The 27,074-nt window shown below is 51.8% G+C and overlaps 1 protein-coding gene across 10 annotated transcripts; it reads left to right on the top strand.

Moving 5' to 3' along the window:
- On the top strand, positions 1 to 24,600 carry KLHDC8A (kelch domain containing 8A). Of its 10 annotated transcripts, none has more exons than XM_068918329.1 (9): positions 778 to 1,223; positions 1,679 to 1,756; positions 3,615 to 4,305; positions 8,654 to 8,720; positions 8,925 to 9,359; positions 12,297 to 12,461; positions 13,813 to 14,028; positions 14,714 to 14,815; positions 15,051 to 24,600. In XM_068918329.1, the coding sequence occupies exons 5-9, from the start codon at positions 8,948 to 8,950 to the stop codon at positions 15,242 to 15,244; spliced, it is 1,089 nt and encodes a 362-aa protein (XP_068774430.1). In that variant the 5' UTR covers positions 778 to 1,223; positions 1,679 to 1,756; positions 3,615 to 4,305; positions 8,654 to 8,720; positions 8,925 to 8,947; the 3' UTR covers positions 15,245 to 24,600. The 10 variants fall into 10 exon arrangements, with proteins under 10 accessions (XP_009670529.2, XP_009670528.2, XP_068774430.1 ...); XM_068918328.1 differs by lacking the exon at positions 778 to 1,223 and adding an exon at positions 5,870 to 6,063 and having other exon boundaries at positions 1,443 to 1,756; XM_068918330.1 differs by lacking the exon at positions 1,679 to 1,756.
- Positions 24,601 to 27,074: the final 2,474 nt, after the last annotated feature.

Raw genomic sequence — 27,074 nt, 5'->3', positions numbered from 1 at the left:
CGTGTCGGCGGGGAAAGCTGTACGAGCTCGACACACAGCAGCAAAAATCCATGGGTGTCGTGGATTTTCAGAGGTGAGGGAGATTCCTGAAGGTGTTTAGAAATATCTGCTGGGTTGAACTGCGGGTGCATCTCTGGCAAGGAGCTTTGGGACTTGATGGAAGGTGCCTTAAAGAAGGGCTTTCTCTTTTGGTCTTTTGTTCAGAAATGATTCTTCCAGATTCCAAGTTATTCTGCATCACCTGTAAGAAAAGAATTGAGAAGTGGGTCAGGGAAGCAAAAGCCCGGAAAGACTGGGAGGCAGGGAAACATCTGCTCCTGGTAAGACCGTGACAGCTGTGGCCCAAGGGGCTGTACACGCTGCACCCAAGACCGCAGAAGAAAGCGTTTTCTTTTAGATACCTAGGGCTGTGATTTTTAGAGAGCAGCAGCCCCGCCGTTGCTGCGGTCTGAACCGCTCATGCGGCACCCTGCACGCATCCTGGGCGTGGGTGCGCGGCAGGGTGCTGCCCCGCGCCGCGCTGGGGGCCGGCACGGAGCCCCCCAGCGAGGCTGCCGCGTTTCCTTAGGGTCTCCGCGTCCTCTCGGACGCAGCTCCTGCTTTTCAGCTCCTACTTCTCTATTTCTGTCTGTCTGTCTCCCTTTTCTAGTAGTTTTGGCTTTGCAGCAGAGGGAGGGAAAGCCGCTGTTGCAGAACATCCCGTGCGAGCGTGGGGAGCCATAAAAGGCTTAAGCATGGGTCTCATAATCCAGCGTACGCGGCGCGCACACCCCTCCGGCTCTGGGCAGCGCGGAAAACGCCGCTCGCCGCGGCAGATGGGAACGCTCTCGCTCTAATCGTCCTACATCTCTTGGAGGAGAGCGAAGATTAGGGCTGCTGGGTTTATGCTGATTTTTATTTCTGTGCTACAAGCCCCTCGCTTCCCTCCCGCCCCCGGCTGCTCCTGTCTGTGGTTCGCTTTCCTCCTAACAAGGGCTGCAACCTCCAGGGAGCCCGAGAGCGTGCAGGAGAGGGGGATGGATGCACGCGAGGAATGAGCTGGGGAGGAGGAGGCAGCCGCTCCTGCAGGAGCTGAGCGCTTGGACTTCCTCGTGTTAAAGTTGAAGAGCGTCTGCGATAAAGAGCTGCGCGTCGCCCGGGCTCGCCGCTGCTGCTGGGGAGCTGGAAGGTCGAGGCGCTCCTGGAAGGCTTTCGGGCGGAGGAAGGAGAACCTCTCCCTGGAGGTCAGCAGGTTGCTGGGATGCGTGCGTGCTTTCCGGGGGCGCGAGGCCAGGCTCGTAGCGTGCCGTCTGAGACGAAGCTGAGTTTCTGTGCAAAGAGAGAAAAGTGGGTCAAGGAGGCTTTTTTGGTGTGGGTGTGTGGTTTATTTTTGGTCTCTCTCCTTGTTTTTTTTTTTTTTTTTTTTGCTGCTGTTGTCTGATTTTGCAGCAGCCCCCGAATCAAACGTTTGCAGCCTCTTTCCCAGCTCGGCCCTCGGAGCCCGGCCGCTGGCAGGAACGGCTGCGTGCTGTGAGCACCCCAGCCGAAAGTCTGGCCCGAGCTCTGCGCGTTCCCGCTGGAGGCGTGTGGCCTAAATACAGCGTAGCAAGAGCTTTATGAACGTAATCAGTGAGACTGAAGAGCTCGGAGGAGACCTGGCGTGTTGGACCCCTGCAAAAGAGACTCTCTCCTCTCGCAGAGAGCAGCGACAGCGCGCAGGGACCGGGGCGGGCGATGCTCAGCGTGCCTGGGGAAGGGGTGGTGTTCGCTGCAGCAGGTGGGTTATTTTTCCTCTGGATGAAATTGTAACTCTGTCGCTCTCGAGACAAATTGCACCGTGAACAAATCCTACCTTGTTCCGCTGGCTCTTCAGCACAGCCGGGAAAAGGGTACTTTGCTCTTCGTCCCTGTGCTAGTGAGTGCCAAAAATTGAAGCATCTTGTCTTCCTGTCCCGTAGCATGCTAAAGCTTGCTGCTGGCATCCGCTGATTGCAGTTGCTTTGCTGTTAGCCGTGAAATGTTTCCTTCCACGGCCTCTCTGCCTTCCTCCTGTTAGCAGCGTCAGGAAATTACATTTGGCGTGAGGAGGCTGAAAATGGTCTCGAGGGGCCGGTAGTGGGGGAAGGGTAGAGCCAGGGAGGAGGTCAGATTGTTCATAGCCCACTGCCTTCACATTCGCACCGTCCGTACGTGTGTACGTGTCTGGGACTGGAGACCCTCAGAAACCGAGGACACGTGGAACGGACCGCTCGCGAGCGCGGCTGCTTGGCCTTGGCGTAAAGGTACAATCAGTTCTCTTTTGTGGCTGCAGTCCTTCTGCTCTTTCCTTGTAACTGAACCGTCTCTTGCCAGCTGGGTAGTTTGCACGGAAAGGCAAGGAACTGGTGACTTGTTGTTGTTATTTTTCTGGGTAGCTGTTACTATGGAAAGGAAACTTGATTCAGTGCATTGCAAGGTCAGAAATACCAGATTTAAAATTTCATGTATGTTCTGTTTAAAACCTCAGCTGCCTGGGTTCAAGCAAGGAAGAAAAAAAGGCAGTACTAGAGTCCCCAGTTCTCAGAGGGGTTATGGTTTTTGGTTGCTGTTTGTCTATTTGTTTTTTCTCTTGTTTTGTTTTGTTTTGTTTTGCTTTTTCTGCCTAAATGGAAGTTGGAGTCATTGGAAAACCCGCGATGGTGTAAGACGTGAGCTCTTGTGGGCTAGGAGTATGAAATAATAGTCTAAGCTTCGAGAGAGACTACCTACATCTAATTCTACATGTCCCCAGGAAACAGCGTTAGGCTGGGCCACATGATTCCTTTTTGCAGGTGACAGCAGCAGAGAGGAGAAGGTTGCGTGTGTGGTCCCAGGCAGGGCAGCATGAAGATTTTGGGTGGGAGGCTCAGGTTTCCTCATCCTGAGGACTTTGAAAAGGTGTCGAGACTTCTCCGAAGACCCTGGTCCTGTTCAGGTACCTGAATTACTGGTGAGGGTTTGAGGAGGGTAGTGCCAGTTGGGGGCTGAGCTCTCGGGAGACTGCACGAAGAGGGTCTCATTGGGGGCTTCGGGGCGCTGGGCTCCTGTGAAAATCTGCCCTCTATTGGGTAGCAGACAAGTGAGCCCTCTCCCTAGAGAGGAAGGAATTTATGGCCCCTTCTGAGTGTTGAGCAGTGGCTGATGTGGACTTTGAGCCTCCTGGAAAGTCTGCCCCATGAATGTCACGTGCTTCTTGTTGGCTGTGTCTTTGCCGAAGTAAGAATGCGTTTTTTACAACAAAGGTTGGCATCTGAGTGTACAGGGATAGGGCCTCTCCCACCAGGCTAATGTTGATCTGTCCGTGTAAAGGCTGATTCCACTAAGACATTTATATGCTTCTAAGAGCGAAGGCAGCTCACTTCGATTGCAGCGACTAAGGCTGAGGTTTAGGTGCTGCACCCGCATCTGAAACTTCTTAGAAGGTTGCAAGCATTTGAGGGTGTATAACAACTAGCTTTCAGGGCAGGTGAGAACAACATGAAGATGACTGTCACAATGTTTTCCCTCCTTTTCTCTTGCTTTCTGGTTTTTCGTCTCTCCTACATCTCTCCTCGTGCGCAGCATCTCTGACGCCCCTTCCCTGGCACCTCTCATAATTTTCCATCTCTGCCCCTCAGCGCAGGTGAGGCGTTGTGCGCTCTCGGCTAACGCTGGGAAGAGAAGACCTGATCCACGAGGGCCTGACGCTTTCCTTTCTATGGGCCTGTCCTGCCCCAAGCTGGGTTTTTGGATCCCTGTGCCTGGAGTAGCTCTGAGAGCACCTAAGCATTGCTGTAATATGGACGTGCACCTGGAAGATTGTCAGGAAAAAGCACACAGGGGAGATCTGGGCTGCGTCTGACACCCCTATCCTGGCACTAGATGAAATTTCTGGGGATCTCCACCAGCATCCTGTTCTGCTCCTGGCCTCATACCGTAACTATTCCTTGGTACAAAAGACAGGTTGCCTGCACTGAATCATCTCCTCCTAGCTGTCTTCCTTGCAGTCTGTGCTGTGTCATCTCTCCCTGCTCTTTATTTAATAGAGTGCACGCAGCCAAGAGAGCTGAAATGAAGCTGCTCGCTCCTGCGTGGTGCTCAGGAGCAGGAGCCGTTATCTCTTCAGAGTTTTGTGCTATTCCCAGCCTATTGTTGTCCCTGTTTCTGCCTCTTCTGTGACGCCAGTCCTCAGTACATTGAGAATAATTATTGCTCTGGCTATTGAAATTGGCTGGATGTCATGTTATTTTCCGTGAGCTTTGCAGCCCCTTTGTCACATTGACTGGCCTGCTGCAGGACTGCCCAGTGCTTATCTGGCAAGACATTTAGGTGAGTACCAGAGCTTTGTCTCAAAAGAGGATAGTTTCTTAAATAGGTTTCCCTGTCAGACTGATGGCTGTCTGCATTTCTATTTTAACCCACTCCTGGTGACAGCAAGGAACATGCTGGAATTTGGCAGCCTGGAGACAATATGGGGAGTGGTGATGTTCTAGCTCCTGATGGGGCTGTGACAAGGGTCCTGGGTGTGACTTATCTCCAGATCCAGTAAAGTAAATTTGGGGTCACTACTGAAGTCAGGAAAGCGCAGGGTCAGCTGTGAACGGGTCATGTGAAGTTATAATGAGATGCAAAGGAGAAACCTGGTGGTCACCTGGCTCTTCATGGTGTCCCTGAAACGAGCAGCGTTCAAGTAAGGACTGGTGAGTACTGCAGTATGTACTCTGGGAGGCTCAGGAGTGGTCTGATTCTGGGGCTGTGGGAGTGCTGGAAACTTTTCAGAGCCAGTAGGACAAACACTTTCTGGATGAATTTTTAGAGTTGTTTTTGCCTCGGGGCTGGGGTAAGGCTTAGATGTCTCTTGCCACTTCTTCTAGCTGTGCTCTATGTGATTCATTGGATTTCTCCTGGAGGGAGTGTGTGTATGTGCACATGTGTGTGTGGCAGTGAGGTATGTTCAATGATGTCTTAGGCTGGATTTCCTCAGCATGGACATTAAACTAGAAGACTTGAGTGTATCTCAGTGGCTTTTCACTTTCTGGGGCCTTTTTGCAATTCCATCAATTTGGAGGGCTGTAAGTAGGACCATCTCGCGCTCTGCTCATGCAGTAGCATTACAGTGTAACGTTTAGGTGGCAGGTGACACAAGCTAGTATATAAGTCTAAAGAAAAACCTATTGGATAAAGGTGGGAGGCTTCAGCTCTGTCTAGGCCTTGTGCTGCCCTTCTGCAGCTGAGGGAATTTCAGGAGCCCAGGGCCAACAGCTTCTAAATCCTGGCAGAAGGTAATGTGGGAAAGAAAGCCAAAGCAGCTGCCCGCACTCAGCAGCACCAGGTGCAGTCAGGAGATCTTTCCCCTCTGGTCAGGTGGTCTGTCGCTTTAATGTATGCCAGGGTAACCTCTCTTTAATAAATCACAAATCATTTTAAGTAATAAGTGTCACCAAACTATGGGCTCTCTAAAATCTGAGCCTCCTGTAACCTGAGGGGTGAGGAAAGACCTCTTCTTTGGTGAGAGCATCTAAGTGTCAGAGTGCAGGGAGGCTGCAAGCAGGGAGCTCAGCCCGAGTGTGGAGGGGTCCCCCTCCTCCGTCTGGTCCTTGTCCTCATCTCTGTGGGTGCTGTGGGGCTCTCCCTGCCTGGCCACGCTCCTCTCCACGTAGTCACTTGGCAAAACCTGCCAAGGCCCCAGGAGGTGCAGGGCTGCCATCCTGCTGGCAGGGCTCTTAGAGTGGTGGTTTCTGGACTGCAAAAGCTGGGCAGCTCTGGTGTGGGCTCAGCACAGCGCCTGCCATCTCCTCTGATAGAAAAGCAATTACCATTCGTTTCGATTTTTTTTTTTAATGTAGCCATTTAAGAAAAATGTTAATACTTCCCATTTGTTTGGTATAATTAGGTGATAATGTCATTTGCCCAGGAGGCGAACATGGCTGCAGTGCACGGGGGTGTTTGGTCAGCGTGTTTTGACAACTCCCAGCTCCTAAGGCACAGCATCGGTATTGCTTTCTAGTGAAAAGTCAAGTGATCCTGCAGAGACGAAGAGAAAGGATGTTTGTACAGTGTTTCAGACTGACCTTGATTTGCTTTTAGGTGCGTGGCAGGGAAAAATAGCAAATTCTTCTAATGCCAAAGCAGCTGAATTCAGAGAGGGTTTACGTTACTGCTGCTGAACACAGTGGCTCTCTGGGTCCTTTGGTTCCCGCCGTCCGGGACCACAGTTGTCATGAATTTGCAGGTGTTGGCTCTGCCTGTTCTCATGAAGGAGCTGCCCAGTACTCAACCGAAACTCTCACCTGTCTTGAAATGCCTTGAATCACACTCATGGATTTTGTTTGCTGATGTTTTTAAAGAGAATGTTCAGACAATGACTGACTTTAAAAAAACAAAAAACAAACAGCAAACAAGCAGCTGGGTCTGCTTTTCTCATTTACTGGATCATGCTGAATTTGTCTGAGATGAACACATGAAAATTCACCTGGAGAGAAAAATATTTATTCATGAAAGCAGTAGTCCAAAGCTGCTAAATTGCCAAGGCAAAAATCCCTGAGCTGATCCGGTTGTGGGTGGCGATGCACATCAGACAGCAAGGTACTGAAGAGCGGAGAACAACAGCTAGTGATCTTGTCTGTTTGTCCCTTTCTCTTGAGCTGCTGGGAAGATGCAAAGCATGGTTTGACTTGCCGCTGCTTTATATTGTTGCTTTGGGTGTGTTTGTAGTGCGGCCTCCGCTGTGCCAGGTGATGTGCGCATGTGCACGTGTTGCGTCCTGCTGCTGCAGGTTTACGGTCAAAGGAGTGTTTATGGCTTTATTAATCACATTCTTTATGCAATAAGTAATGTTTAGCTGGCTGTTGAAATTTATTTGGGAGAATAAGTTAAGATAAACAGAGTTTCCCTGATCAGTGCTTTTTAGACTGACTGGGTTTTATGCCAACTCGGACTCATATGCAAAGTGATTTTGATGATCTCAGTCCAGTTGTCTGAGGCCTGTTTCACTGATACTTTTCCCTTTCCAGCAAGGTCCTCTGATCTGCACTTTCAGAGAAGAAACTAGAGACCAACATGACCACGGAAACTGGTCTCGCCTTGGGATGGTCCTTGCAGGCTATGCCCGAAGGCAGAGTAGGAGATGAGTTTGTGGTGACAGCTATGTTGTACTTATCTGAGATAAAGGACAGGAAACGCCCTGGCCCTCCCTTTCTCCCTGCTTGCCTGATGAATACCACAGGCAGGAATTTATAGGAGAAATGTGTGGCATCCCCGGTGGGCTCCACACAGGATGGGTCAGGAGTGCAGTGGCAACAGCCCCCCTGCATCAGCACTGCATGCAGCAAGAGGACGTGGTGGACCCAGCCTGGTGAGCCCTGGGCCCCCCTTCTTCCTTCCCGTGAGAATTACCTCGTTGCTGCGTAATGCCCTTCCCCAAAAGCGCAAGGTGCCCACCCTGATCCTCAGAAAGGAGGGGTGACTGAAGGCGGCTGTCGGTGGCTGTTGCTAGGCTACAGACTTCTGCTCTTGCTGCCAGGGGGTTCAGTGATGGGGAGATCTGAAGGGATGGGGTCAAGGCTGGAGAAGCGAGTGGTCCCTGCCTGCTTGGCTGGGGAAGGCTAGTCCGTGCCATCCCCCTGAAATAGGCCTGGGAGAAAGCGTTGTGGCCGGGGCAGTGGGTTCCTGCGGGCACGTGGGGCTGCGATGTCCAGCCAGCAGCGTAGGGAGGGAGACTGAGCTGCAATGTGTCAGGGAAAGGCTGCTCGGCTGGGCAGGACGGGCTCAGAGCTAAGGCATCTCTTCTTCTCCTAATCATTCCCAGATCCCTGCATGACCTTGGGACAGTCCCTTCCCCTCCCAGCCTTGCTTTTTGCAGTGGCAGTTGTGGTACCTGCAGTTGTGAGACCAGCTCAGGAAAGCACAGTAAATAACAAGCGTTAAAATGTCAGGTGAAGGGAAGGGGACAGTGTCCTGCCCAGGTAAGCGCTCGGCCGGGAGTGTCCCCTCTCTGTTTTTGCAAAAGCTCACTCCACCCTTCAGTCCTGTCTCCAGATGTGTGCGCGGGTGGCTGCTGCGGTCCGCAAGGGAAGAGATGAGCCTTACCTTGCTTTAAGGGCTGCTGTTAAACCAGGCCAGTTACACAGTGAAGGTGGAGGTACTCTTCGCGCAGCGCACCTTATTCCACTGCGCTGGGCGAGCAAGCTGCTGCTGCCTTTGTTCCTTTCCATTTACCCTCTCTCTGTCTTCCTGCGCTAATTAATCTCCTCTGCATGCTTGACAGCCCTTCTGAGAGAGAAGAGAAAAAGATCCTGGGTTTGCAGCGGGAGCTTGTGCTGCTCTCTGGATCCCTTACAGATCTGCTGTGAAGCAGCGTGTGGCACAGCCAGGGAGTCGTGGCTGCGGGGTTGAGGGGTGCGGGGTTGCTTTTGCCTTTCCCACCTGGGTTTATTGGATCAGGTCCCCCCCCCAGGGCATGCGGGAAGATGTAAACAAGGAGGAACAGTCGGATCAGAGGAGGAGGAAGCAAGGGAAAGTTCCTAAGCAGACAGGAAAAGAGAGCCAGAGAAGTGAGCAGACAGCTTGCAGCCTCCTCAGTTTGAATGTCGCTTGGGGGCGGGATGCTCAGGAAACAGGATAACAAATTGACTCCAACCTCCCTTGCCCTTCCCCCCCACTTTTGTTTTATTTTTAGGACTGGTCTCAGCGTGAGCTTCTAAGGCAGATCTGGAACTGCAGGATTAATGGAGACGCGATGAGAGGTACCAGTCCCTGCTGCTGTGCGTTGGGGGTGGCAGGCGGGACTGGCGGCGGCTGGAGGCTGCCTGGCTCTGGACGCGTTGATTCCGGAAGGCCTGCCGCGTTCCTGGCTGCCGGGAGCTCTGGCGGGGCGAGGATGGGGCTTGCACTTCACGTGTTTCTCTGCCTTCCCCCGGTGAACGGTACTTCTCTGCTCTGTTTTGCAGCTTAGCCAGCCCGCTCCCTGTGGATGGGGGACCGATGCTGCCTTGCTCCACGAGCCGCCATGGAGTTAGCCAATACCAAAGATTTCCAGTGGAAAACCCTCGCCCCCCTCCCAAGCCGCAGGGTCTACTCGACGCTGGTGGAAGCTGGCGGCCAGGTGTTTGCCATTGGGGGCTGCGATGACAATGGCATCCCCATGGACTGCTTCGAGGTCTACTCCCCTGAGGCCAACCAGTGGAACTCGCTCCCTCCCATGCCCACGGCCCGGGCTGGAGTGGCGGTGGCCACCTTGGGCAAGCGGATCATGGTGATAGGAGGGGTCGGAGTGAATCAGATGCCACTGAAGATAGTGGAGATGTACAACATAGACGAGGGCAAGTGGAAGAAGAGAAACTCACTGAGAGAAGCAGCCATGGGCATCTCAGTGACAACGAAAGGCAAGGAGAATTCAGTTCTTACTACATCGTTGTAGGCTCATGAGGGTTGCTGTTGGGGGAGATTGGGTCTGGGAGGGTTAGGTTCTGCCTGATGCAGAAGCAGAACTGCTTTCTGAGCAGTGCCGTCTTAATCTAAGGCAGGGTCACCGTCTTCTCCAAAACTTTTTTGGTGCTTGTAGAGGTTGAGCCCTACATTTTTGTCATAATCTGCCTGCTAAAGAGGAGAGATTCTTCTCTGAGGGTACTGAAAGTAGATAAACGCAGTGGCTTGCTCTGAATCTTCAGCCTTTGAATCGCGTGGACCATGGCTGTGCGTGGACCCAGGTGTATTTCACAGGCCCAAGCTCCAGGGCCTGGAGTCAGATTTCTCCAAGGTCTTGTAGCAATTGAGCTCTAGCTCTGCCAGAGTCCCAAGTTGGGAAGGAAATGAAGGGCTGATTAGAGATTTGGGGCAATTCTTGATCTCACTCTAGAATGACCAAGAGTTTTATTTACTGGAGAAGAGAACTAACTCCTTATGATAGTTTTGTCCAGACTGATTTCCAGATGGCTCTACCTGGCTCCTGCTGACTGCTCAGAGATCCTCTTGCTGTCAGTGAGTGGGATAAGTGCCAGGCACCTCTGGAAACCAGGCTACTTCACTCCAGATGAGCGAGTGAGGAGGTAGGTTAGAGTCAGCAGGTGGAGACCACTGAAACAACTTTCCTCAAAGGTCTGTGAACAGGGGCAGGAAGAGGTGGGGGAGGAAACTTCTCCCAAAGGAAGTTGTGATAGAAGTGTCAGGCCAATCTTTGTCTGCCTGGCACCCACCAGTGGGGTGGTCCTTGTACACTGGAACTGCTGGAAAAATAGAAATGGTGATGCTGGCTGGTGTAGCTCAGCTGAGTGTACCCCTGGCTGAGCTGTGGTGCCAAAGAGAGGTGAAGGTCTTAGAGCCACAGAACAGTTTTGATTGGGAGGGGACTCTGGAGGTCTGTGGTCCAAACCCAAGACCAGCTAAGAGAGATCCAGCCTCATAGTTGTGGGCTCAAATCATTGTACAAGAAAGAGAAGAGCCTGGCCTTGTGGGAGACTCCTGCATAGCTCTCCCACATAAACCACTACCTTAAATGGGTATTGTTAAATGCCTGCAAGGCTCTGCCTTATCTCCCAATCTGAATTTCTAGGCAGAGATGTGGAGCATTGATTTCCTTTAGCATACTCTGCCCCGCTTTGAAACGCCTCAGGCTGGGAGCTGTGTTCTGCGCAGCATGCCTGAGGTCAGCCAGCTTCCTGCGGTGCCTGGGATTATGATTCTAATCTCCGGGCAGCTTCTTTGAAAGCTGCTTGGTTTGTTTGCTTAAGTGGGTTTAAAAGCTACTGTCAAGGAATGCTTAAAAATAATGTTTACGGTCTTGGAGATGATTTTCTCTCTGACTATAATCTTGCATACTGACAGATATGGTAGGGGTCAGTTTGGTGCGAGAGGGCAGGAACAGAAATAGCTACCCTAATCCTTGAGGTATGCAGACGTAGTCTCTGCTCTTTCAGCTGCCTTGTTGTAGGGCTGTGGGCAAGGATGCTGTCGCTGGTCTCCTGAATTTTGTCTCTGGAGGGGAGTGCTTGCTGAAGGAGATAGCGCTGCGTGCTGTGATTAAAAGGACTTATTTTGGAGAGTCAGGTTTGTTGTTAGCTAGAGATGGACACAGCTGATATGGAACTGGTGGGGAACAAATAGCTTCGGTGCCTTTCACGCGTCTTGGCTCTGACCCCCCACAGTGTGGGTCACCAAGCTGCCGTCCTGGGCCAGCTCAGCTTCTCCATGGGAAGATCTCAGTCATCCTCCTGCGACTGGCGTGCCCTGGCTGTCCCGTGAGCTCAGCTCTCTGCGAGGACGGTCACGAGGGCCACTGCTGCTGCCCCCCTTGCTGTGCCTTGATGGGGCTGCACCGCAGCATCGCCCCTGCCTGCTGCGGTGCCGTGGTGGGAGCCAGGTCGTGCTGCGTGGTGGGAGCGTGTGGAAGAGTGTTGGGTCTCCTCAGTGGAGCCCCAGCCTACAGTGGTGGTGAGGGCTGGACATGTGGGCTGAGGAGAGGGGCGGGCAGCTCCAGGGCAGGGAGAGCAAGGCCGGGCACAGAAGAGTCAACAGAGCTGCAAGCGGGCTGGGAGGCCGGCGCTTTCCGCTCCACTCCCAGCATGCAGGTACTTCTGGTACCTTTTCCCTGTTAGACATCGAGAGCTGGGCTCAAAGGTCCTGTGGACCTGGGGGATCCTCGGGAGCACCCCTGAGGTACATGGGAGTCCTTATTTGCAGAGGCCTTGTTTTGGTGGCCTGGGATGAATCCTGGTGGCCCAGACGGGGTGGCAAAGGCAGGCAGGCTCAACGCCACACGACCACCCCCTGGGAAGTTGCTTCTCCAGCAGAGAACACAAAGGTGCTTTATTTGCTGCAGTGCTGTAAATATCTCTCTATATGCGTGTGCTGAGCGGATGAAGAAAGGGAGAAATTACTTCTATTACCAAAGGGAGGGGAAGGTGACTGGCACATTAACCTCCTCCTTGTCCTGTTCAAAGGCCTGGGAGTGAATTTTCCTGTGCCCCAGCAAGGGGCATCACCAGGGCTGGAGAGAGGCTCCCGGCTTCCCTGCGCATCAAAGCAGTTGCATGAAACCCGAAGGTGCCGATGTTCTGTTTGGACTTGATGTCCCTTTCCCTGTGGAAGGTGTAGCTGGGTTATATTATCAAACCGTGCTCTGGCAGTGCTCCCTGTGCTGAAGGAGGGGACATGGAGCCTGGTGGGTAGGTCCTGGCAGGGACTGAGAATCTCCAGGACAGTGACTCAGATGGAAGTCGATGGTTCTGGCCCACCGTGCATGGTGGCGTGTGCTTTTTTGCACGTGGGTGTGTTTCTGATGCTCTCCCCTAAGTCTGTTCTTTTTGCTTCTTGGCCCTGTCCAGACTACAGAGTCTATGCAGCTGGTGGGATGGGATCTGACTTGCGGCCGCACAATTACCTGCAACATTACGACATGCTCAAGGACATCTGGGTGTCGCTGGCAGCCATGCCCACACCCAGGTACGCTGCCACATCCTTCCTGCGAGGCGCCAAGATCTACGTGCTGGGTAAGAAGCAGTCCTGCCTGCCACCACCTCCTCCGCTTTTAGGCAGTGGCTCCTTTTGAGCTCAGACCCCTATGAGTGCTGAGAAGCCTTCCTAGAGGGGATTTGGGGCAAAAGATCCTGCTTTCTCATGCTCTCTGAAATACCGAGCTTGCACTTGCAGCTGTAGGTTTTGAGTGGGGCTGGCTTGGGGTTTGGGTTTCCATTCACGACTCCATACCAAGCATCTGCGAGAGCTGTGCACCCTTAAATGCCCAGAAGCTCAGAGATGGTGTGGCTGTGCATGCCAGAGGAACAGCCTCCCTTATCTCAGAGCTGTCCGCAGCTGCTGGCAGCCTGAGGATACGGTTAGGCTTTGTCAGGCTGCCTGTTCAGTTTGCACTCCTGAGACTGTGATAGAAGCCCTTGGCCTCAACTGAGGAATAAAAATACTTCTATCTACCTTATGTCACTGAAGTACTGCACACCTACACCAAGGGTCTGCTTTTTACAGAGGAAAGACTGCAGTTGTTGGGGAGTGCTGGACAAGCCTTTTGCAGGGAGCAGTTTTCATTAGCCTCGTATATAGGGAAACTGAGGCACAGAACTGTTGCTGTTAGCTCATGGCCGAATGGTATATCAGGAGCAAAGCTGTGATCGGAACCCAGGAGTCCTGATTGCTCAAACCACCAGACACCATTGGCTGTCTCGAGAGGGCTACCACAAAAGACTCTTTGATCTATTTTGCATTTGTTTGCTGCTAGCGAACAGTTTGTGGGCCCAGTAGCAAGCAGACTTTCACTCTTCAAAGACACACTGAGCATCTGAGCTGAGAATAGCTGTATTCGTTTGCATCTGATTGGTACAAGAACAATACAGCATCTTCGGCGGTTGTAACAGCAGCTGATCTGGCCCTTCTGCTCCCTCATGAACTCTGCAGCGAGGCCTGGGCTACTGGATTGCCCTGATGCTGAACTTATCTGAATTGCAAAGGCTCTCTGAGTGCTGATACCTACCCTACTGTGAATTTGTCTTGATTAAACTGGTGCATAATAATCACCGTCCTGCACTAGCTACCCACTGCCACTGGGATGGAGGGAAGTAGAGAGTGTATACTGCATTTTAAAAAAAACAAAACAAAAAAAAGGTGTTTTAATTGCATGAAATGGAAATTAAAGGAGAAGGAGGGTGAGGGTGACAAGCTACCTAGCTCTGCAAGGCCTGATCCCAGAAGATAACTAGAGACCCAAGGGCATTATATCAGCTGGCAGCTTGGCAGCTTCCCCCAGATGGCTGCTTTGGTGTTTTTATTGCCATTGACTTATCTGAGGTCTGAGCCAAACCGACCCCATTCTTTCCATCACCTTTGTCCCAGGCGGGAGGCAATCCAAGTACGCTATCAATGCCTTTGAGGTCTTTGACACAGAGACCAGATCATGGACCAAGTTTCCTAACATCCCCAACAAAAGGGCCTTCTCCAGCTTTGTGCCCACAGAAGACAAACTCTTCAGTCTTGGGGGCCTGCGGCAGGGCCGGCTCTACCGGCAGCCCAAGTTCATGAGGACTGTGGATGCGTTTGACATCGAACAAGGTGGGGGCTGTCATGGTTCTCTCTTTTCTGGATGAGAAGGGTGGGTGGTGGTCAAGGCCTCGGGAGGCCTTGCAGGCTGTCTGGGTGTCGGTGCTTCGGAGCTGAGAGGCTTTGCTGTACTTGCAGAGCAGCAAGCGCTTGCTTACCGAGTCCTATGGCTGCTGGTGCCTTGAGCCCAGCCTGGCAGTCAAGATAAACGAGGCAAGGCAGCAAGGTTCAACTGTTCTCTCCTGGACATATTGGCAAGAAACCTGACTGCTGTCACAGGTTTTTAGTATCCCAAGGTTCAGCAGAAAAACTGCACTTCCACAAATAAGTAGAAGGCCAGGGGGCAGATGGTTTCCCAAGAGTCTGGATACTCCTCTAATACTCGGTCTCCACTGTTTTCTATGCTGATGCAGTGCTTGCTGCCAGTAAACTTGCTGGCGTTGAATGCAGGGGACTTGCTTACAAGGGGGGAGCTTTCTGGGATTTTGGAGACCAGTCTAGCCTCACCTGGGAAAGCTGGGTTCCCAGGCTTTCAATTGTTTCTCCTTTTATTTTCAGGAGTTTGGCTGAAGGTTAAGTTCCTGGGACTTAAATAGCCTAGAAAATTCAATGGGGACTTGCCCTGAGCCCAGCACATCCCTGTGGTGGGGTGACTGGCAGCTCAGCCCAACCAGCAGTCTGTCTGTTCCCTCCCCAGGTGGCTGGATGAAGATGGAGCGCTCCTCCTACTTGAAGAAAAGGCGAGCAGACTTTGTTGCTGGCTACCTGAAAGGGAGAGTCATTGTGGCTGGAGGACTAGGTGAGGTGCTGGAGATGGTAGCAACCCTTTAAAAGCATACAAGGATTAGGTATTGTTATTGCACGGTGGAGCAGAGCAGAGAGATCTCAGCCATGGCTGGCCCAAGGGAGCAGGGAAAAAGGACCGTGTAAGAGGCTGGAGCTAAGAGTGCAAACACCTAGCTCAGAACAGGCAAGCAGGGGATGCTTGCAGGTGCCTTCCCCGGGTGACCTAGTGCCTCACTTTGTGCTTCCAGGAAACCAGCCAACTGTCCTGGAGTCTGTGGAGGCCTTCCACCCTGAGAAGAACAAGTGGGAGAGCCTGCCCCCCATGCCCACCCCGCGCTGTGCCTGCTCCAGCATCGTGGTCAGGAACTGCCTGCTGACTGTCGGGGGGGTGAACCAGGGCCTGAGCAGTGCTGTGGAGGCCCTGTGTGTCTCTGATTCCTAGCTGGCTCCTGCAGAGGACCCTGCTGCCCCGCTACATCAAGCAGCGGTGGCGGTGCTGCTGCCGGGCTGGCTCCTGGCAGTGCGGAGCCTGTGTGGGCGCCACCTGAGCTGCTCTGGGAGCCTGGCAGCTCTGCTCTGGCTGCTAGCGGGTAAAAGCCAGCCTTGCTCTGAAGCTGTGGCCAGTAGGAGCCTGTTCCTCTTGTTGTTGTTCCTCTTCCTCCTCCTGGATGCTGCAATTCCAGCCCTACAGAAGGACGATGGAAGGGGACAGCCCACATGGAGCGCTTTAGCCAGGGGTCCCCTCCGATAGCCTTCAGAGCTCTACAGGGAAACCCAGGGGAAGGAACTGCTCACAGAGCTGGTGTGTCATGTCTTGTGTCAACAGGAAGGACTCTGGAGATCAGGGCATGGGCAAGCACCTCCATCCTGCCATCTTGACCCACCATGAAAGGACAAGAGTTCAGAGGTGCTAGGAGTATCCAGACGGGTCAGTGGTTGTTCAGGGAGAGCTCATGTGAGGTTGCCCTCTCTGAGCACCCTGTGATCGGTGTGTGCTTCCTTGCAGAGACCCCCCTTGGCTTGCAACAAGGCAAACTCCTAATCTGCAGCCACATTTGGTGGTGGTGGGGGTGTCATTCTTTTGCCTTCATAGCAAGGCTTTTCCTGCAAACCCGTAGCATTTGACTGTTGCTTTGCCAGGAGCTGGAGCAAGGGGCTGCCAGCGCCACTGGGAGGGGTGAATGCCTGGTGGACTGTTTCAGTCAGAGGGAAGACCTTGCTTTTGGAACAGGACTAGCACAGAAACTGCCTTTGCTGGGTTTCACGCGTGGATGGCGTCAACATGCGATGCTCCAACCCAGTTCTTGGCCCTTTCAATGGTTTTAGGATTCTCTATTCGGTTTTAGGAGAAAGGAGCAAATATGAGCCCTGCCTCTGACTCTAAAGCTCTCTCATCCCTGGGTCTGGGTGGTAGCTTTGGGTAAAGTTTTGCTTTGGCAGTGAAGGCAAAGGACCCTGGCCATCGCGTCCTCGTTATTTGGTTTCCAGCTTTCTGAGCGGTTTGAGCTGAGGGCTGTTTGAACTGTTGGCTTATAGTTCTAGCTTGTAGCAGCTGCACCGTTAACAGCGGTCCTCAGAAGAGCTCTCGGACAAGCCCTGCCTGTGCTAAGGGCTGCCTCGGGGCCATCTCTCTTGTGATTGTATAAAAACAGGGGACCTGGCCTACAAAGAGGGAGGGAGCCACCGTAGGCAGCTGCGGCTGGGGTCAGCGCAGTATCCCTGCGTCAGCAAGCCCGGACACTGCTGCGCCATTCTTTTTTGTTCCAACTTGTAACATGCCTCTTTTAAAACAGTCCCTGGCTTGAGAGAAGAGTGGGATTTTTCCAATGAAATTTCCTTTGTCCTGTGCAGAAGGAGGCAGAGGGATAGCTGAAGGAAAAAGGCTGTGCGGGGCTTAGTGAGGGCTGCTAAAGCCAGCTTGGATCTCTTGCCAGGGCCCCACGCGCTGCGGCAGAGCTCGGAGGACACCGTGCGGCGGCCGTGGCAATGGCAGGGACTCCCCGGGGAAGTGGCCCTGGCGCCCAGGCGTGCTTTGCGCCGCTCCCCTGGGCGCAGGCTCCGATGGTGCTCGGCCCCTGAGACAGATGCGTTACGCCAGGCAGGCTGGCCAAGGCGAGCTGGTGGCGAGCTCGTGCTGGAGGACACAGGCAGGACTTGCATCTCCTGCGTCCCACGGGATCCTCGCTCCTCCGGTGAGACCCTGGCCCCTAGCTGTTGTCCTCTGGGCCGGCTGCTGTCCCTCTCGTGGGTGGCCAGAGCTGTTCTGTCTGTCGGTATTTGCTAGGAAGCAATGAAGCGAGTGGCTCCTTTTGAAGTGCAGCCCTGTCAGCTGCAAGTCCCATCTTCTTCTGATCTCAAAGTGCTATGTAGAGCAGATGAAAGGGGAAAGACACCGATTCCACAGCTAACAACCTGCTCGCTAATTATTTACATCCCACCTGCTTGTCTCTGGCTAAGTACAATAGACATAATGGTGTCTGTCTTCGTTGCTTGTCATGTTCCCATCTGTGGTCCTGATGCTTTAATTGTTTAGGCACCCTGTTTTGGGAGGTTGTGTAAAGGCATCTGTGGCAAAGGAGCTTTACACCTAACGCAGAAACGCATCTCTGCCTGGGGTGGAAGGACACACAGTCCAGCTCTTGACATAGTGCAGATGGGGAGGGCTCCAGGGTGAGTGATTGTCTGTCGCCTGTGTTTCCCTGCAGCTTCCCCGGGGAATGACTGGGCCCAGCTCTGCCGTGGGGTGAGCCGTGGTCACAGGCCCTCACAGGGGATGGGGGGAACTGTCAACGCGTTATTTAGGCCTATCGGAATGGTCCGACGGTGGGAAGGAAGAAATAACAGGCAGGTTTGTAAAACAGCTTTGGATTAGTGCTTGGTGTAGGCTGCTGGTGGTTAGAGTTTGCTAAGCAGCGTGTGAAACGGGGGAGCTCAGTGCCCGCTCCCCAGAGCGGGTCTGGAAAAGTCTCGGGAGCGTCTTCCACGTTGACGCAGCGTTTGGAGGTGGACCATGCCGTTGGCTAGCCCAGGCGGGCAGGACTTCTGGCTCCTTTGTGTTCTGCAGCAGTTTGTCTTCCTGATTTGGGCCTCAGTTTCCTTTTCTTGGGGGAGGACGGTGGTTCCCTAGCTTTGGAAAGCGTCTTGGATAAACGGTGCCGCGTGCCCACCGGGGGTGGGGAGGTCAGCTGGCGGGCTGAGCAGGGTGCTGTGGCCAGGCGCTTCCGGCTAGTGCCGTCTCTGCTAGCGCAGGTGATTAAAGGTCTGCTGGCTCCGGTGCTAAGAGCACCCGTCTCTGCTTGCAGCCCTGAGGGTGACAGTGCTGCCTCCTGACCTGAGAACACTAATAAAACATCCCTCTGAACTGTAAAAATTGGAGGGGGAGGTGGCGGTGGCTTGGAGGGCGAGAGGGAGCCTTCTTTTCTAGAACAAACCCCATGTCTCCCGGCACAGCAGATCTCTGTTTCAGCCGCCTCTGCACGGCTGAGAGTCTCTAGCTATTAACGAAGTGTTTTCCTTTGTCCTTAAGGAACCTTTCCCACACACAGCACAGCCTGATACTCCTCTGCTCTTGCTTTCTCGTTAGCTCTGAGCCCTGTTTATTGCAACGAGGCAGGCTGTGCTGGCCGAGGCTCGGGGTTTGATTCTGCTGCTCAGCTGACTTTGGTGTTATGCTGGTGGAAGAGGAGGAGGCATCTGGTCCCTCTGCCTTGCTCTAGCACAGCTGGGGGCTGATCCTTTCCTTTCTGCATGCAGAAAGGCTGGAGAGAGTGACAAAGCCGTGTCATGGGAATAAACCAGGCTCTAGGACTTAATGAAGAGATGTCAGGGCCTCAGGATGAGGATGGGGGGAGACAGACAGTAATCAAAGCTGGAGATGTGCAGAGCATTTAGAGAAGGAGAGAAGGAAGGCCTTTCTGAGTTGCAGTGTAGTGAGACCCGGGTCTAGGTCATCTGCCTTTGTCAGTGAAATCCAAGCTGTTATTACCAAATGAAGGATCAGGCGCATGTTCTCGCGGCTGCTGTCTCTGCAGCCGGTGGCAGGTCGCTTTGTGGTGCTCTGTAGTCCCAGCTGGCTGCACTTTCCTTTCCAGTGGTGCTATGGACATACAGAGCCTCTATTTTATTTTATTTTTATTTTTTAAACAAAACTTTGACATCTCAACCTGGTTTGGCTTTTCCAACCAAGTTTTTCCAGGCTTGGTTACCACCCTGAGCAGATTTCCCAGGAGTTGCAGCTCCTGCCTTGCCTGCTGGGCTCTCCCCAGAACCTGCTGGGAAACTGGGAAAGGGAGCTGCTGAGACTTCATACACTTCCAGCACACCCTGCTGTACTATATTTTCAGATAATGCCCACTTGGAGACACCTTTGTGTCTGATGAATTGGAATGTTTTCCATAGTAATAATGTCATGCTTTTTACCAGCAGATTATAAATGGCTTTGCAAACAGAGAGAGGTAACCAGGCAGCAGGAAGGTGAGAAAAGACGTACCCACAGCCACTTGGTGGCAAAACTAGGATTAAAAGGTAGGCCTGATCTATCCCTGTGCTGGGCTCTGCTTCCTGGAGTACATTGCCCTTGACAGAGCCCCCCTGGTACGTGGAAATTTGGTGTCTGAAGTTCAGCCTGTTCCCTGACGTGGTTAAAGGGCCTCCTGGACTCTGCCTCTGCTTGACCTCTGCTGAAGGAACCTGGCTGTGTTTTCAAATTAATCTTCTTTAATTATTTCAAGAAAGGTTTAAAACTTTTCTTGAGTGTTCTTTTGAGCTGTTCTGCTGGCATGGCAGAGCAACCCAAGGTAAGACTGGAGGCGCTCTGTTAATTAATCACAGAATAAGAGATTTAATGAGACTGCTGCAGAGGCCGGGGAAAATCAACACAATTTGAAACGCGGTGAGAGTGCATTGCAGCCTTATGCCCTTTAGGGACTTGCCAAACCCAGGCATCCACGTACGCTGTGTGAGTGCTCCCAAGCAGAAGGACCTAACTGCAAGGAGCAAGAGGTAAGCATGCTCCCCATCCACAGCATGTGCATCCCAAAACCAGCTTGGTCAGTACTCATCCTGACCCCCACTGCCACTACTACCACCACCACTGGCACGCCTGGTGATAAGGGACACCGAGGAGAACTGTTAGCTACAGCAGAAAGGAAGTAAGGGTACATAGTGTTAAGGTGCCACCTCCAAGCTAAAGGGGAAGAAACAGGACAAGACAACAGAACAACAGAAGGAAAAGTAGGATTCTAGGATTTCCTACAGGATCGGGGGAGATCCTCCAGTTTTCCCATTACCTCTATGGGTTCGGTGGAATTCACTGGTTCCAGCATGCTGGCAGGCATGAGATAGGGGATTAAGTCTCTGCATTGGTGATTCTCACACTTGCACCCTGAGTCCTGTGGTTGTGTGTCGTTCCCACGGCTCTGAAGTAGGCTGCAGGGGAGAGACGGACTCTTTTTGATAGAAACAGAAAGGTGGTGTCTGCCCTCTGGGTGATGGAGATGTGACCGTGAGCGAAGGCTCGGGAGCAGGAAGGTGGGTCAGTGCACCCTGAATGTGTGTGTGTGTGGGTGGGGGGGGGTTGGTGTTTGAAGCCAGTTTTATGAGTGTTTTGAGTTCAGCAGTGCTGGACAGGCTCCTCTTCTCCTTCAAGTGCTCTCTGAACGGCAGATGGCATCAATGGGCTGAGTCCAGGCTGGACCAGCATCTCCAAAGAGGCAGCCCAGCATCCCCGCTGCAGCTGGGGGTTCCCTGTCCTGCCCAGGTGATGCTGGATGGTGCTGCTGTGATGGGAGGCCGGCTCTGCTTTGTCATTCTGGGTTGTGTAGGGATCCTGACTAATGGCATGAGGATCTAGCAAATAGCCTGATGTGAAAGGGGTGTTACGCATCTCCTCCAGCGCTTTGTTTCCATGAACAGGCATTGTCTGTGGGTCCGAAAGCCTTGTCACAGCTGACACAGAGCTGAATCCTGCTCTCAGGTCCCCTGAGCAGCTCATCTCACACTGCTGCACAGAGTCGGTCAAGGAATTGTCTGTGTGGTTGAATCCTGCTCTCGCTAACGCTGCTGCAGCTCCCTGGAGGCCGGCAGTGCTGAGGACGCAACAGCTCTGTGGTGAATCTCTAGGGATTAGAGAGCTGCAGTTTCTTTCCCCAGATGCGTGTTGCATATGTTTTTCAGCAGCTGATGCCGAGAGTGCTTCAATCTTTGAAACTGATACTTGATGGATTCTCTTTTGCCTAGAGGGACAAGGTAAAGCATCAGCCGGGAGGTCGAGCCCCGTGATCAAACCAGCTCCTTGGAACGGGGCCTTTGATCGTAATTGCCATCTGTGGTGGAGCTAGTTACCATGGCTGGGTGCGGCAGAAAGCCGCTTCTCGGAGTGAGACGTGACAATAAACCGCTCTGCTCGCTGAAATAGTTTGGCTGTTCTGGGAAGAGCAGCACAGGCAGCCTCGGACATGGCACAGAGGTAACCCTGTGCTGTGAGTCGGAGGCGTGTGCCTACATGTGTGCAGGAGGGAAAGGTGGGGGTATTCGTGTCGATGGATGTACAGCTGCGTGTGCAGATACACGTGCACTGGCAGTGCAGGGTATATGGACATGAATGTATGGGGTATGTGGGACAAGGCTCATGTATGCTAATGTTTGTGGCGGGGGTGGAGGGGGACATCCCCATTATAAAGGGTGTAGCTGTGTTGAGTGTTTCTGGTGGGCGTGAGACACCAGGACGGGAAGCTCCTCTGGGTCCCTCCATGCTGAGGAGGGTCCTGTGCCACAGAGCTGCACCCAGGCTGTCACCACCTTGCTGTTGAACTGTGCTTCCCAAAAGACTGGGGCTTTGTTCGTTACCCTTTGCTGTGAAATTTGGTTAGAGATGCGGGTAGATCATAGCTGTGGTTGTGTGACAATGTTCAGTTGCCCTAGGAGTTGTTTCAAGCTGCGGGTTTGTTCCTGCAGCTTTTTTCACAGGCCTGCGTGTGGATGGGAGCACCTTTGCATCCTGGGCTGCCAGCGCTGCTCCTCTTAACGGGGTCCAGGCACAACTCTGAAGGTTTGTGTTGTATAACGGCAGGACTCATCTCATGCTCTTTCATCCGTTGTTGCAGCAGTGTGTGGTTGCCACAAGTGCAGGAACGATGCCAGAGATTTTGATCATGTAGAGCCTGCCTTTGGCAGGAAGCTGTTGGCTCTACAAAGCCAGGCTACAAAAGGCAGAGACATGGGGACATCCTTCCGAGCACACCAACACTACCATCCCACGGAACAGGCCTGTGAGGACAGAGCAGCTTGCAGACTCACCCTGCGTGTGCTGCACCCAGGTCTGGATTTGTCCTGGGCTATGAGAGTGCTGCACATACCTGTCATCCGGTATTACCTCCTCCACCAGGCACTGCCGTCTGAGTTACAGGTATGACAGAGCTGCTTAAAAGGACCTCAGGGAGGTAGGTACTTGCTGGAATTCACACATTTCCCCAGCTCCGTGAGTCACAGACGTGCACCTGGTTGTAAAGCACCATTTTTGGGTTGTGGTGTTCCTCCCTGCTTCATTCCAGAGGAGCAGTCGTGGCTGAGGTCATTGCTGCTGCTTACAAAGGAGATCGTTTCTGGCCTCGATAGGCTGGTGCGGTATTTTGGGCAGAGTTTCCTAAAGCCCGTGGAAGATATGATTTAGTGATTATGGTTCAGGGGCAGAGAACTTGAATTGTCCACCTTGTCTCACATTATGAGGATTATTAGTGTCCATCTTAAATTGAAAACCGTTCAGATGCCAGTTCAGTAGTGCAACTAAGGGGCATGCTTAGGCTTAAGCATAGGAGCAAGTCAGTTGATGTCAAAGTGCATTTGCTGGACCCGCACCTTAAACCGCTGTAACCATTTTAAATGGTAATGCAAAGGGAATCTTTTAAAAATAAAGTAAACATAAAACAACTAGGTTTCAACAACTTTCTTTCCAAAATAAGTAGTAACGTTGGTTTGGCTTGGAGAATTGTTGTCAGCAGTCTCGAGAAGGATTGGTAATTGTCTGTGGTACTTTTTTTTTTTTTTAAAATATATGTATTAACTCTCAGAGATTTGCATTGAAATGGGATCACATTTCAGTAGACCAAGAGCTTTTAACAGCCCATTGCAGCATTCTTTATTACTGTTCGTTACTAAATCTGTCAGCCAGTTCCCCCTGTCTTTGAGGAGCTGCAATGAGCCACAAGATAGCCCTTCTGACCTGTCCAACCACCCAGATTTCAACAAAGTATTATGCCTAGCAACCTCTAAGCAGTAGCAAACTGCAGCGGGCACAATTTTGTGAGCCTTTATCTGAAACCCAGCTGAGCTCATGTAGTTTTCCAGCTACCTAATGGGGCTCAGCAAATCACAGTAGCTGGCCGCTGCCGTGTCCTTGTTTGAACTCCTGATGCTAGAAGTCGTGTTTACTGGAAGCCAGGCTTTTCAGTACCAGCGCTGATGGTTGTTCCAGTACGGCAGCATGGTGCAGCTCTGTTACCAGTGGCTCTGCTGGCCTTCCTGCCTTTAGGAATCACTTCTCGTTGTCCCCAAGCAAACTTTGTCTGCATAAACAGGCAACTTTTAGAGCAAGCTCTCTGATTTCCGGTTGCAGAGCAGACTCCTGTAGCTTGCAATGGGCCCATAACGGGCATGGCAATGCCCCGCTCTGCTTGGCTATTCCTGGGGTAAGTGCTACCCTTTGGGCCCCAGCCAGCCAACTCTCCTCAAAAGGAAGAGGACCCAGCACAAAGTGTGGTGTGAACGCTGCCCTACAGCTCCAGTGATGAGGTTCTGCTCACCTAGAAAGAGGAAGAACTGGGAATAGAGCTCCTCCCTGCTGTTAAACTGCAGCCGCTCTGAGGAAAACACTGGAGCCCATCTGTCATTGTCATCCTGGTACAAAGCCGATGTGTGTGCTGCCCTGGCTGCGCCGGCTTCCCAACCCTGCTGAGACGCCAGCCACCGAGTCACAGCCGAGTGAGCCCTGGCCGTTCTCAGCTGCGAGCAGACAAAACCATTCCATGGACATCCGGCTGTGCTGTAACAGATATCAAGTCACTACCGTGACATACAAATGCTTCCTGCTCTGAAAATGAAGGTTCCAGCTTTCCTTGGGAGTTTGCTTATTTTTTTTTTTTTAAATAAATGCCTCAGCATTTATGCAGCGCCATGTGCTGTCACAGGCTCTGAAATCACTGCCGTAGCCTTTCAGCACTGCTCTTCGATACGCTCACAGGACATCCCGTGTTGCGTTTGATCTTTCGTACGGTCCATTTGTTCTGTTGCAGGGGGACCCGAGATGCGATAGATGCGTTCTGTGTATGTAATAGAAGAATCTGTGACAGAAGATTACCCTTGAGGATGGTATTGGCTTTCCTTGGTGTGGGTAACTTGTGTTTGCTGATGTTTGCACCAAACTCGCGTTAACTACATCAGAGCAAGCAATTTGCATGTACGTGAGAGGAGAGCAAAGCCCAAAGAATTGCTCCAAGCTTGAGAGCACGTGGGAAAGCTGTGTAATAGTTACTAGTCCGTCCTTGCCCCCACTGGTCTGGGGTTTGCCTGTAAGTGGGGGCTTCAGCTATAGGGGGTTGATGCGTATTGTAATGGTTGAAGTACAGCGGTTGTGTTGAATGGGGATTGCCATTTCTGCTTTTATTCTCTAAACTTCTAAGTTAAAGTGTAATTCAGACCACTGTACCTGTCTCTCATGTCTCTGTAGCAATTTCTAGGGTAAATATCACATAATAGCAAATATAATGTTATCACATGATAAAAAAGATAACTTTGTATTTTAAAGTGGTTGGCTCCTGGTCTCTTTGCAATTCAGACTAAAAAGAACTCATTCTATAATTCTAGTGATTAAATCAGCTGTGTTTCATTGATCTCAAATGACTTTCTAGCAGAGACAGGGAAACTGAGGTGTTTGGGAGTCCTGTGGCTTGTCCTGGACACAGAGTGAGCAGGAAACCAAACCCGGGAACCTCCAGTTCCCGAGAGGGCTGTAATTGCGGCAGGGACCGCCTGCACGCTGTGCAGAAACCAGGTCACTCTTAATTACACTGTTTCTTTGCTCTTTTTCTCTTCTTAGTGTGCTTCATTGGTCAAATTTCTGCATGCTGAACTGCTCGGAGTAATGCATTTTTCCACTCTGTATTGTCCAGCTGAAAAAAGACAGTATTTGTGCCTTCTCCAGTCCTGATTCGTCTTTGACGGCAGCACATTTGCTTATCTCTGTAGCTACATGTAGCAAGGAGCTCGCTGCTGCTCTCCTTCCCGTGCCTTTGTCTATACTAGTAACGACAAGGAAGAATGGACGGACCTGGCTTCACAAACAGCAGTGCCAAACCTGTCAGGCTAACGTGGCCTTGCAAAATGGTTCTAAAAACTGACCAGCCTGGGCACAAAATCTGCCTGCCGCATAGTTGTCAAGATGGATCATGGGGAAAAAACCACCCAGGAATGGCACAGCGTAGACATGCCTCCGGAGCAGATGGGTGAACGGTGTTTGCAGGCTCGTTTAATCCCACACAGCTACAGTAGGCGTGGGTTGTCGAGGTGGCCTATGTTGTAATCATTAGGTTTGATAGGTCATAAATTACTTCTTGGAAAACTCCTATTGGTGCTAATGTGTTTCCCTTCTTCTGTTGATGGATGGGGCACCCAATTGGGAGGATCAGAGTAAAACTAGTTTCCTTAGTGTTTTCAAAGGCAGAATGGGTTTCACACCTGTCTGAGCACTACCCAGCAGCAGGTAAGGAATGCTGCCAGCTTGGAAGACCGCTGATGGGAGGTGATCATTTAACTTTTTGTTGTCTTGGGTATTTTAATGCCTAGCAGACGTCTTCCTTTCCCTTCTGGAGGGCTCCCTTCTATAAACATGTCTTCTGGTGAAAGTTTATTCCTTTTCCAGTCCACAAAGAGAGGTGAATAAAGGCTATTGCTGCCACCCACTCCAATGGCAAAACCAGTAGGTTTTGACCACAACATGGATGTTTTCATAAATACTACAGAATGACTCTGTGCGAAAGAAGAAAAAAAAAGTGGGAGCCCGCAGTAAATAAGGCTTCTGTCATTACAAAACATCAAGTTGATTAGAGTAGCTTTGAGCACATTTACCTGACAGAGAGCCAAATTCCTTGTTGACTTTCATGTTGATTTTCAGCGGACAGGCATTCGCAAAGCCTTCGGCCCTGTGTTATAGAGGGCTGCTGCTGTGGAAACCTTTCTTAGGATTTCTAAAGCTGCAGCTGGAGGAGGCACGGGGATTTTTAGTGGATTTCCCCAATAGTGATACCAACTGTTACAATAGAGGATCCTTATCAGTAGATTCCAGTGGACTTAGATCTGCCCCCCTCGACATTTCCATTAAAAAAGGCTTCCTGAGCTAGTCCAGAACAAAAGCATACCTAAGCCCCCGTATCAATGACAACACAGAAAATTGCAGAAAAGAATTTATCTGGTAGAAACAGAAAGAAGCTACTGAAGTCTTCATTTCCTTTTATCCCAGCAAAAGCCTCTGGAAAGCATCCTTATAAATCAGGGGGAGTATTAAGCACGTGCTTAAAGTTAAATGCAAGCTCAAGCGCTTCCTTGAAGCGGTGGGCAGAGCCCTGAGGGGTTCCACGAATGTCCGTGGCGTTGTGCAGGGCTGTGGGCTTACGGCGTCCGGGAGGCACAGGCGCTTTCAGCTTAGGCAAGTGCCGTTGCCCTGCTTATTGCTGTACGGAGGCTTGTTTCTTCCCCCTTTGAGTCTTCTGCAGTCTCTGGGCTGTGCCTGAACAGGATCCTCTCTGTTTACTTTGACATTGAAATTACAGCAGTTTAGTTAATCTCATCTACACCTTGTTTATCTTCCCCATGGGCCCTGCTGGCCAGTTTCTGATCGAAATGCAGCTCCTGTTACTGCACAGTAAATAATTCATTGTTGTAGCGCTGCTTCAGCGCAGTGTCTTCTTAGGACAAAGAAAATCCCTTGCATTGGCAGGAGGTGACCGATTTGGAAATAAAATTGAGAGAGAGATTTGCCCATGGGTTATTTCCATGCAGAGTGAATTTACCGTACATTCAACATGACGGCAGGGGAAAGGTTTGAGGATAAAAGGATGTAAAAAAGCTGTTCCTTTCTGGTTTCACACAGCTACTGGCAATAAAAACCTGGGGCTCTGGCAGTATAAGATACAGATAGGACACCGAGGTATCTGAATGGTATCTGTCGTGCAGTCCTTCAAGTATTTAGGCACCCCACAGCCACTGATGAGCAGGAGTTTGGT

Source organism: Struthio camelus, chromosome 24, assembly GCF_040807025.1.
Source record: "Struthio camelus isolate bStrCam1 chromosome 24, bStrCam1.hap1, whole genome shotgun sequence".
In the NCBI taxonomy this organism is placed as follows: Eukaryota; Metazoa; Chordata; class Aves; order Struthioniformes; family Struthionidae; genus Struthio; species Struthio camelus.
The sequence above is the reverse complement of the archived record's forward strand: the minus strand, read 5'-3'. Positions and strand labels throughout refer to the sequence as shown.